The sequence below is a fragment of the Poromitra crassiceps genome (assembly GCF_964638095.1).
Source record: "Poromitra crassiceps genome assembly, contig: HAP1_SCAFFOLD_816, whole genome shotgun sequence".
In the NCBI taxonomy this organism is placed as follows: Eukaryota; Metazoa; Chordata; class Actinopteri; order Beryciformes; family Melamphaidae; genus Poromitra; species Poromitra crassiceps.
This window is the reverse complement of record NW_028151592.1, coordinates 21,468-33,671: the sequence shown is the minus strand read 5'-3', so window position 1 is coordinate 33,671 and position 12,204 is coordinate 21,468. Positions and strand designations below refer to the sequence as shown.

Genomic DNA, 12,204 nt, shown 5'->3' with positions numbered 1-12,204 from the left:
AAAAAAGATTAGATTGGTGAAAGTTTGGACAGAATGATTGCATTTTCTCGCGGAACGCTGCATCTTTTTTCTCCCCCTCTGCACGGCAGACCAGTAGGATGATGCAACAGCCTCTGAATGACAGGGGCTCAAAACTACAGTATAACAACTTTTTTTTCATCGGTCATTGTGCCTGCCTAGTGCCTACATATAGTGGCCTTTCCCCAAAATAGTGATGGTTCTCTCATTCTGTGGTGTAGCCTACATTTCAGATCTGATGGCATGCTTGCAGTGCGCTATAGGGGCAGAAATTGACGCGTGAGAGAGAGGGAGAGCGAGAGTGAGAGAGACAGGGGGGAGAGAGAATGAGATAGCTAACGCCGTGGGTCCCCGGGGCCGGCGCACTGAATAAGGCCTGGTTTTGAAAAGCGCTAACCGCAAAATTAACGCCAGTTGGGAAGATCGCTTTAGGCTGGTATTTAAGGCCGAAATCCCCATTCTCGCCTATTATGGCACTGCGCCACGCCTCTTCAGCGTAAAGCGCATTTCGAGGCGTAAAAACATGACGCTATCTTCCTGAGTCACGGGTAGGCAGGCGCAAATCGTGTATTTTTGCGTTTAACGCCAGTTTAGCGCCTAAGGCCAGGGGGAAAATAGAGCCAACATGCCTAAACTGCTCTCCTGTTACCGCGTTTCACACAACACATAAGTAGGGGAGAGCAGGGACAGTTGTATTGTAACAAGGAACAGTTGTAACACCTTGGCTCACAAACACACACAACAATTTGCAATTTGCATTTCATTTGGAGTGTTTGAATGGTGTGACCAATCAAAAAATGCTTCTAAAGGTTCTATGTGTGAAAAAGCTTAAAAAATAAATCGTTAGGGTTGTCATACAACCCAGGTTTTACGAGTGAGAACGAGGATTCTCACATAATGCTGAAGCACGCCCAAGTGGCTGAACCTTCTTTTTTCCTCTCAGCAGACACGTTTAAAACCACCCAGGCGCCCCTGACGGCATCCTGGCAAACCTCAGCTGGTGATTGGCGCAGCCACCCACACCAGCCCACATGTCCTCCTTTGGAGACACAACCTGCTCAGACCGGCTGAGGCTACTCACTCAAAGCATTCAGCCCCGCCCCGAGCAGAGCAAGGGCAGCGAGGCTACTTTGTGAGAATCCTCGTTCTCACTCGTAAAACCTGGGTTGTAGGACAACCCTAACGTTTTACTTCATTTCAAACTCAGATTCTCATATGGTGATGTACAACCATCCTTGCTGCAAGGAAGCACGTGATGTGACCCTGAGACTCATGGATGGCAACGTGGAACACATGACCAAGGTCATGGCTTTTAACCCAACATCATAGCGAGTGACCAAGGCACTAGCACCTGGAAGCTGACAGAACAGCATGCTGTAATACCTTACAAAGGTGTGGTGAGTGGACTGTGATGCCGCAGCACATATGTCCTCCACCAACACACCACGCAACAGAGCCCATGACGCTGCAACACCTCTTGTGGAGTGGGCCTTAATACCCTCCGGGGGGACGTTCCCCGCGGCAGAGTAGGCCAATGTAATGGCCTCCACTATCCAGCGCGACAAGCGCTCTTTGGACAGGGCCTTGCCAAGGGCACGGGCCCCAAAACAAACCAGGAGCTGGTTAGAGGTGCGCAGCGCGCGCATCCTATCCAGATACGTGAGGAGCGCCCGCACAGGGCACAGTGTCTGCAACCGCCTACCAGGTCTACGACCATAGACCTGAAGCTAGCATTGATATTTTTAGGCTGATAAGCAGGATAAGGCCGCAGCGTGACCCTGCGCCTGTCATCAGAGAACACCATACGGGACTGTTGCACCGAAAGGGTAATCACGTCGCCAACCCTTTTACCAGAAGACAGGGCTAAGAGCAACGCAGTCTTCAGGGATAGGTGTTTCAAATCGATGGTATCAGTTCAAATGGAGGGGCAGAGAGCCCTTCCAGCACCGTAACCAAGTCCTATTTGGGGAAAACATTCCGCGTCGGCGGGCGCAACCTGCGAACACCCTTCATGAATCGAGAGATCAGGAAGAGGCTCCCTACCGGCCTGCCATCAACTTCCGTGTGGCAGGCGGCTATCGCAGCCACGTAAACCTTGAGGGACTGAGGGGACAGGCCCGTGTCATGCAGGGTCTGGAGGTAACAGAGAATGGGTTCAACACCACAATACACTGGATCAACTTCCCTTTGGCTCACCACTTGTAGGCATACTGAGAGCGAGTAGAGGTCGCTGTAGCGCTTTGAATGGTCTGTATCACATTCAACGGCAAGCCCTGAGCTAGCAAGCGGTCCTGTTCAGGGACCAAGCTGCCAGTTTCAACCTGTGGGGGAGTGTGAAGGGTGGAGTATCTCCCCCTCCGCCTGTGACAGGAGGTCCGGTCGGCATGGCAGCAACCACGGCGACCTCTGTGCCAGCGAGACCAGTTCCCCTGTTCCCTCACCCTGTCCAGCACCTGCGGGATCAGGGGAATGGGGGGGAAAGCATAGAGGCCCTCTTTTGGCCACTCGTACGCCAAAGTGTCGTGCCCTAGAGGGGGGCTGTCCCCGTGGATGGAGAACAACAGGGGATTGACGCGCGCCCGGCCGAACTTGGCCCAAATCTGCTCCACCACTTGCGGGTGGAGACGCCACTCTGACATCCGGACGTTGCCCCTTGACAACAGATCCGCGCCTGAGTTCAACTGGCCCTGTATGTGGGCCGCCGACAGAGACAAGAGATGGGTGTGTGCCCACTGATGTATTTCCGCCGTCAACCGGTTCAACGGTTGAGACCGGACACCCTCATGGCTGCTCAGCCATGAGCCCCAGCATCACTGAGCAATGATGCACCGAGACCGTGCGTTTCCGACGCAGGGTCCCCGCTGTTTCCAGAACACGTCTCTGCCTCACTGCAGTGAGGCGTGCCCGCATGGACAGGGAATTCAACTCCAGTCCCAGGAAGGTTGTAACCTGCCCAGGGACAAGAGAGCTATTCTGCCAGTTTATTAAGAAACCCAGGGCCTGTAGATGATCCGTCACTACTTTGGTGCACGTGATGACAAGTTCCCTCGAGTCTGCCGCTATGAGCGCATCGTTGAGGTAAACATATATGCGTATCCCCCTCGAGCGGAGGGGGGCTAACGCCGTGTTCACACACACGGTAAAAGTCTGTGGGCTCAAGGACAGGCCGAAGGGCCCTTGGCCAGTAGGGAGGAGACTTCCTCCCGTAGAATAGCCGTTGAACCCTCGTCCACTCACGAAACGGGGATTCCGTTGAAAGCCGGGGGGGGGGGGGAGCAAACTGCAACGCGTAGCCTTTCTTCAGGGTACACAAGATCCACGGGGTAGGGGAGTAGACTCGCTTATAGAATAGAATATAGAATAGCTAGCGATAACACGGCCGTCTAATGACAACACGTGTGAGAGGAAAAGACAGCACTTAGCTTTTCTTGCTCTAAGAGAGCCGGTGTTCGCCACCCGAAGCGAAGGTAGTCTGCGGCCGGAGATGACTCGACAGCTGACGTTTCCCGTCCGTTTGGTCTTTCGACAGTGGGTGAGTCAGACGAACTGTGGCTGAAGAGCTAACGTTGGAACGTTACAACAAGCTAATGCTATGGTCTCAGACAGGCGCGGACTGCATAATCGGGCACGTCCAGGACATTTTTGTGCCATATTTAGACGAATATATCTCATTTTAAATTAACATTAGGATACTGTTGTGATGTAATTATTCAGTATTTTCTCCTTTTCTCACTCATTCAGAGCAAAGAGGGAGATATATAGCATGATGATAATGCTCTATATCTCCCTATTTGCTCTGAATACACCAGTTAACATGACACAGACTTAACACGATAGAAATATTATCAGCAAACTTAATGACTAGACTAATTATTCTGATCTGAATGGCATATATCAAGAAACATTGACTCCTCTCTTTGCTGTATAGTGGGAGGTGCATTTTTGAGTAGGCTAGCCTACAAGCATGTAACTTCCTTGATTGTTATTGTTGATAATTCTATTTAAATAGGCTACATTTTCATTTCCCGAAACATTCTTAAACAAGAAAGGAACATAGTGCACTGCAAAATATTTTTAATTACATTTGTAAAAAAAAAAAAAAAATTGAAAAAAATTGAAAAAATCTAGGGGGTGCTGCAGCACCTGCAGCACCCCTACTTACCCTGGGCACGTCGGGCAAATGCCTGGTGGCTTGGCCTGGCCTGGCCTGCAATTCTTTTTTTTTTTTTGGTGCCCGCAGTCAGGCCACTCACTGAACAGCAGGCCAGGCGCCGCCTACTGGTTTACTAGTGGTTTTATGACGCGCGTCGGCCCGTATCGGCCTGGCCTGCTTGGTATCTAATGCCCGGCCTGAATTATGATCCCAGTCCGCCCCTGGTCTCAGAGGTAGAAAGTGCGACTTTTCAGCGGGGCTGAATGCACGCAAAGTGAGTATAGCCTCAGCCGGTCTGCGCAGATTGTGTCTCCAAAGGAGGACACGTGGGCTGGTGTGGGTGGCTGCGCCAATCACCAGCTGAGGTTTGCCAGGACGCCGTCAGGGGTGCCTGGGTGGTTTTAAAAGTATTTTTTAGAGAGGAAAAAAGAAGGGCATTCAGTTCAGCCGCTTGGGCGTGCTTCAGCATATGTGAGAATCCGAGTTCGAAACGAAGTAAAACCCTTGTTTGTTTGATTGATATTTTGTCTTTTACCATGTTATTTTAAAAGTTTTTTTTTGCCAAGTATTACATAATATGCCAGACATTCAGAAATAAAATATGCTTGTATAAAAGTCATTGAATATCTGCAAAATAGAACCCAACATTTGATAAAATTGCCCTGGAAATTATACAAAATGCCCCCGAAACATATTTCACAGAGGCAAAAAAAGCCCCTGTTAAAAAAAGTTAATTTCCTATCCTGGCGTGTGTGCGTGCGTGCGAGCGTGCGTATAGACGGTTTTAACTTTACAACAAAAACATTCTAAATTGAACCCCTGCTCACTTCCTGTTGCAGTGTTTGCTGACCATTCCGTGAAAACCGTCTATACAGCTGAGCAGCGAAAACAAAAGTAACGATGTCGAGTGAATATTTCTGCAGTTTGCCGATTGCTGAGAAAAAGGAAGTGCTGTGGGGTTGCGCTCTGGTGAAAACTGTCTATAGACGTAGATTTTCTTTTTCTCTTTACACAAAAACCTCTGCTATTCTCGCTGGATAATCAAAAGACACATTTCAGTCACGTGAACAGGATTATTATGGGGAGACTATTGCTTTAGTCACAGTATTGGCAATACTGGCCTTGTTGTGCTGATATAAACAGACAAATATCTAACTTAACTAACTTTTGAATCTATTATTTAAATTAGACAAAACTTCAAGCATATGACGAAATAATGGGAACACATTTTATAGTAACACAAAGTTAGCTGCAACTTCACATGCTGGACAAAGACATCAGTTTCCTCTCTTTCCCTCTCTTTCTCCTTCCCCCCTCTCTCTCATCCATTCACCTCAGAAGTGATGCGCGGTGGTGACACCGGCCATGACATCATCAGAGTCATCATCCAGTCCCTCAGCAGCCTGGTTGGGCGGAGCCGTTGTCATGGTGATGGGTGGGACATTTCCTGCAGTCAGAGTAGAGGTAAAGGAAAAGAAATTGCCACATCCCCCGCTCTCCCTCCCCCTCCCTTCTCCTGCTCTCTCCTCTCCCCCCCTTCCCCTGCTCCTTCCCCACCTCCTCTCCTCCCCAACATTTCCCATTCCCTCCCCCACCTCATCACTTTCCTGCTCTCTCCTTTCTCATATCCCCCCTGCTCTCCCTCCCCTGCACCCTCCCCACCTCCTCCCTTTCCTGATCTCTCCTCCCCCACTATTCCCCCACTATTCTAAAGCATGGCACCCAGTCTACCCTAAAGCATGGCACCTATTCTATCCTATATTTCTATATTTTCTCTATTTCTCTATCATATGATTGTTCAATGTGTTATTATTACTACTGTAATTTGCTACTGTTGTGTCAGCTAGAATTCGCTAGACATATTTTCTGTGAAGCCCTCACATGCTTGTGAATTAGGGCTATACAAATAAACTTGACTTGAAAACTTGACTTGATGATTAAGTTGAGGGTTGGGGTTAGGATGATTAAGTTGAGGGTTTGGGTTAGGGTTAGGATGATTAAGTTGAGGGGTGGGGTTAGGATGAGTATGTTGACGGTTGGGGTTAGGGTTAGGATGAGTATGTTGATGGTTGGGGTTAGGATGAGTTGAGTTTATCCTGTGCTGAAATAAGAATGAAATTAAAGAATGGGGGGTGGGGGGGGGGGGGTAATTTATTTTTTATTGTTTCTATCATTCTTTTATTTATTATGGTTTTATTGTCTGAAGATATTTTGGCATTCTGATTTTGAATATTGTGTCAGTGAGAGTTTTAGTTTGTTTTAGGCTATATTAACCAATTTAATTGGTCATTTCTTTTGCCTGCCTATTTGTTGGTAACCATTAATCTAGAGCAGGGGTTCCCAAACTTTTTCAATTTGGGACCCAAAAAATAAATTGTGTGTGTTGTCTGGGACCCAAACTAGCTGTTGCTTCTGGGACTACGGCAACCCGGTTGGAACCCTGTTGCCGTCCTTAAAACGTCACTGCTTAAACTCCCTGGCTACTGCGAGACTACCTCCGGCTTGTCCAGGCGTCCATACAGGCACAACTGGCCGTGTCTACGGGTGGGAAGCCGGATTAAGAGTATGTGTCCTGGTCATTGCACTAGCGCCTCCTCTAGTCGACCAGGGCAGCTGTTCAATGGGGAGGGGCACTGGATCCTGCTGGTGAAATTCCTCGCTGTCAGGTGAAAAGAAGCGGCTGGCGACTGCACATGTATCGGAGGAAGCATGTGATCGTCTACAACTCTCCCCAGATTGGCAGAGGGGGTGGAGAAATGACTGGGGCAGCAGGGAGTATTGGCCAAGTATAATTGGGGAGAAAACAGGGTAGGGGAGACTTGATAAAAAATATATTTAGTTTGTTAGTCACTGACCACAGCATACAGACAGCATTATTAGGTCAGAGAAGCAGTTTGTTAGTTAGAGTAAGTAGTTAGTCTCTTACGTCTATGCCTGTCACGATACAAACACAGCATCAGGAGAGTTGAGATGAAGTAAGGGCTGAACACCAACAGGTAGAAGACCAGTCTGCCAATAGGCAGGACGGGAGCTGGGGGAGGGTGTGTGGCTGCGGTATTGGTCAGAGCTGTGGCAGTGGGCGGGGCTATAGTAGTGGGGAGGGCTAAGGAGAGAAGCACACAGGTGAACATGATGAGAGAAAATCCTGGACAAAGCTTGTTAAAATACAGAAAAATACATTCACAACAACAGTGTGGTTCTCAACCTCTGGTAACCTCTGGTGGTATGCGGGGCTCCCTCCCTCTCATACTTTCATGGTGGTAATTTCTGCAGTACTTAGTGTAAAAATGTTGCGAACCACTAGCATAGATCAACTGTTGTCAGTTTAACATTTCTGTAACTTAAGACTCAGAGAAGTCTGAGGTTTGAATGATTTGAGAAACAAATGGCTCTATTAGACAATCTGTAGTGCATGGTCAAAGCACATGGCGCAAATGCATTTAGGGCATGTGATGTCTAAGACAATTTTGCTAGTTGCACGACGCAAAATCTGGGCGCAAAGTAAGGTGCAAGGTGCAAAGGGGTTGTATTAAGCCCCTTAATTATTCATAGGTGTGATTTGGGCACAACATGAACTCAACCATGTGTCATCTCCCATTCCCTTTAAATGCCAGGTGTGCTTGGAACCTGACTGATCTGCTCAGCACATTATAACGTTTTAGTGCATCGATATGAAAACAAATTTTCAGGGTGAGTTAAAAATCATAATTAAAGCTGGAAATAAGGTCCAATCCTCTTTCCGCTGCCTCAAGATAATGCGCCTGACTACACCTCATTTTAAGACCAACATGCCCATGGGACAAAGACGACGGTTCCAGGTAAATTTGCTATTTAAACAAGGGGGGTGCTGGACGTGTAATTGAGCATCATCGGTTGAAACTAGCAATGAGACCTGTGCTGCGCTTTGCACTGTTTTGCGCTGGTGTAAGATAGAGCTTAAAGATGATTGTTATCTCCATGCAGGAAATAACATTTTAGAGTTTATTGGTACACACAAAAATAATAAATCATGCATGAAAAGGGGCTTCTAAAAAGCCCCACCTCAAAAGGAACAAATAATTAAAATATAGAGCTAGACAAGCTAAACAAGCTAAGATTGTATTGATGTCATAAATCCCTCACCTCTCACAGCCAGCCAGTTGGGTGGAGACTCTCCATGTCCAGAGATGTGACACTTGTAGAGGCCTTCATCAGATGTAGAAACATGGTGGATGGTCATCTGTGCTGTAGACTCAGTCCTGATGAGGGAGCCATTTTTATAGAACCCAGCTGGGAGGTTGGAGGGAGACATGGATGTACATTTCAGAGTCACAGCATCTCCCTCCATCACAGGAAGGACAGGACCCTCCAGGATCACAGCACCATCTGAACACAGAGATAGATATAGATAGATAGACAGACAGACAGACAGACAGACAGACAGACAGACAGACAGACAGACAGACAATAATGAAGTTTGTTATGATATGTCTTGCGGCAGAAGATTATGATGGCATCAGTCTGAGGATTCCCTTAATATGTAGAACAATATAATCCTTTCCCACTTATTTTCGGTATTTATTAGGGGTTTGCTGTATAGTGATAGATGCTTGCAATTGTAGGACAGTAGGTTTAGCGCTAGGGGCACTGCAGGGAAAGATTGACAAAAATCCGGGGTACTGGTTACAGCGCAGGTCAAAACTTTTTGAATTCGGGCCAGATTAGATAATGTGAAAATACCGGGGTCCAGCTGCTTCTCGTATCATATGGGTTATGGTATTTAAAGAAATGACATAGCCTACTATATTTTGAGAGAAGCCGCGGGCCAAACTGTAGGCTAATTTGCATAATAACACTACTAGACCTTAATATGTACGAGCCAGGATTTCATAACAATTGGAGGACTACCGTATTGTAACAATTAGTAGCCTACATCTGGCCTTTTGTAACAGAGTTATTTAGTTATTCACAATGAGTGAGTGAATGTATATCACTGTATGAATGGTCTTACTAGTGACAGTGATGTTGATGGTGTCACTGATGTCTCCCTCTCTAGACTCACACCAGTAAACTCCACTGTCCATTCGGACTGGGAAAGGGATCCTGCAAGAGGAACCGGTTAATTTCCCCCAGTCATCTCCACACTCAGACGTCACTCCTCTGGTTGTTGTCCTCCTCAGCGTCCGTCCAGCAGAGCTGCCATCCTCCTCACAGCTCAGAGAGACAGACTCTCCATCAAATAACTGAGATCTACTGGGACTCACAGTCAGAGAGGCTGGGGGGGGGGGGGGGGGGGGGGGGGGCAGCAGGAAGGTCAAATTAGTGATGATCCTTAAAACTAACTGAAGAAAGTCTGAAACTCAAAGGCTAACACATCCTTATATGGGTTGTGACCACCAAGTCCCTAAACTCAGTCCCCAAGCTGTATTATATTCAGGACACTGAAGCGGTCTCGCAATCATGGCTGACCCCTCCCACCCTGGCCACAAACTCTTTAAGACACTCCCCCACGGCAAGAGACTGAGGTCTGCCAAGACCAGAACCACCCGCCACAAGACCAGCTTCTTCCCAACCGCCATCAGCCTCACCAACAAGGCCCGGAAACCCCTTCCGCCAAGGACCTCACCAACAACCCCCCCCCCCCACACACACAAACTCACTACCTCCTCCTAAACTCAACTGAACTCCCACCCCCCATAAAACTGTAACTTATATATAATTTAATGCCTGCTTAACTGGGACTGTAAATTCATGTAAATTCCCTGCACATTTAATGCCTATTTAACTTAGCCTGTAAATTTAATGTACATTCAATGTAAACTCTTATTTAACTCCGACTATAAATTCATGTAAATCCATTGCCTATTTAATGTCTATTTAACTCAGTCTATAAATCTCATGTAAATTCAACGTAAATTCATATTTATGATCAACAGAACACTTCACCACTCATGTACATATTTACTCGATTTGATTGCACTTGCAACTTTGTGATTGTCTTTATAGTTATCTTCCTACTTCTTATCTCTGTATATTGATGTGACCGCTACGCTGCATACAGACACTAAGACAAATTCCTCGTATGTAACTTGCATACTGTGGCAATAAAAGTGATTCTGATTCTGATTCTGATGCGAGACGGGACTGGCACGTAGGCTACGCAGTGTAGTGTCAGTCCCTTATTAGTCTCTTAGAACAGACGAGTTGGCTTCCGCAATTTTCAAATGCTTCCGCCATACCGTCTGTACTTCGTGGGGGAGAATCATGCACCAACCGGAATGGGAAGTAGAAAGGCGGGTTTTCCGCTCATTAGTCCAATCAGAATCGCAGAAAGGCGGGCCTTCCGCTCATTAGTCCAATCAAAATCCAATATGCCGCATTTTTCGTGGACACACGTGTCGTGATTGGTCGGATTCCGTCAAACTTCTTTCCTGTCTGAAGGTTTTTTCCCAACTTCCTTGTGCATGTTCTGGGGGTGTAACGTACAGACTGTATATAGCTGCATTCGCCGGATGTAGATGAGACAGTCTGTTTTAAGAGACTAGTCCCTTATGGGCTAGGACACCCTAAACTCCTAAATCCCCTGTCCAACTTCCAAACCCAAATCACTAGCTCTCTAGTTTCCTACAAAGGGCCATCAGAACATCAGAACAGTTTGAGACTGTGATGGTAAAGTGTACCAACCTTGTGTGACTCTGCAGCACTGCAACATGGTCAACACTGAAGAGAAAATAGACTCAGGTTGGTTTGAGGTTTTGCACATAGACATAAGTGGAAAACTGAAAGACAGAGTGCTTATAAAAAACTATAATATTCCCCATCCTTCAGATGAATTGTATTTTGTGCTACAGGATATTAATTTGGGTAATAGGCTACTGGATCGATAGGTTACAGCAGGGGTGGCCAAACATTTTTGGTTGTGGGCCGCATACAGAAAAAAATAAGCAGTCGCGGGCCAAACAATATTTAGCACGGCAGTTTTCAACACTGAAAGCGGGGCCATAAAATTTTTTAATTTCTAGCCTACCTAAATAGATATATGACACAGTTGATTGATGTGCACACCTATTACAATGGGTATTTCTGTATGTTTTCAAATTTTCTTTTCCTGTGCCAACAGGTTAAGACAGAGCTCATTTCACCAACATTCAGTATTAAAAATGTAAAAATAATAATAATACATAGACCAGGTCAGGGTACTCAAGTATAACCCATTTTCAATGGTTTTAAATGGAAAAAACGAAATGTGGGAATCAGATTTTTTGTTTTTCTGTTTATTTATTTTTTCGGTTTTTCCCCCGGTCTCGTTTTTCCATTTTAACTGTAAAACGGAAAAACGTTTTTAGCCACATTTATTATTATTATTATGTTTTTTTTACTAAAATTCATAGCGGGCCACATAAAAACGTGCAGCAGGCCGCAGTTGGCCCATGGGGTGTGATCTGAGAAAAACAACTGACCCTAGACCAAAGCTCTGACTAATCACTCATCAGCATTGTCTATAGCTTATTCTTAGCTGCCCAATTTCCCTCTGGGGATCAAAGTCCATTATCACCCCCTCTATTACCTTACAGCCACCCAACAAAGCAGAATTCTCATAAAAATAATCTTTGAAGAATGGAGAAAACACATTGGCTCTCACACACACACACACACACACACACACACACACACACACACACACACACACACACACACACACACACACACACACACACACACACACACAGATTTGACTTACAGAGCAGCCATTGTGGATATGTGTGATCCATTCTTGGTGATATGAGATAGACACTGAATTTGAGCAGTCACACTATATAAACCTGCCTCCTTCCTCATAAGCAGGGGCGGTTTTAGCATCAGAGCTTTGGGTGGGCTCAGCCCACCCAAAGGTCATGGACCACTGAACTCCTAGGGGGGTCCGGGGGCATGCCCCCCCGGAAGAAAATTTTGTACAGTTTCAAGTAAAAATGGATCAAACTGGCGCACTTTGAGATCAAAATGAAGAGACTAGATCTATGAAGAACTACACACATCAATATCTTCTTTACCGT

At 46.4% G+C, this 12,204-nt stretch overlaps 1 protein-coding gene across 1 annotated transcript; it reads right to left on the bottom strand.

Annotated features, from left to right (window-relative positions):
* Positions 1 to 5,305: 5,305 nt before the first annotated feature.
* Positions 5,306 to 11,927, bottom strand: LOC310771563 (low affinity immunoglobulin gamma Fc region receptor III-like). Its single transcript, XM_083664148.1, has 6 exons — positions 11,892 to 11,927; positions 10,835 to 10,870; positions 9,162 to 9,425; positions 8,294 to 8,536; positions 7,098 to 7,274; positions 5,306 to 5,618 (listed from the first exon to the last, which is right to left on the bottom strand). Exons 1-6 carry the CDS (start codon positions 11,920 to 11,922, stop codon positions 5,506 to 5,508), a joined length of 864 nt encoding a protein of 287 aa, XP_083520274.1. The 5' UTR covers positions 11,923 to 11,927; the 3' UTR covers positions 5,306 to 5,505.
* Positions 11,928 to 12,204: the final 277 nt, after the last annotated feature.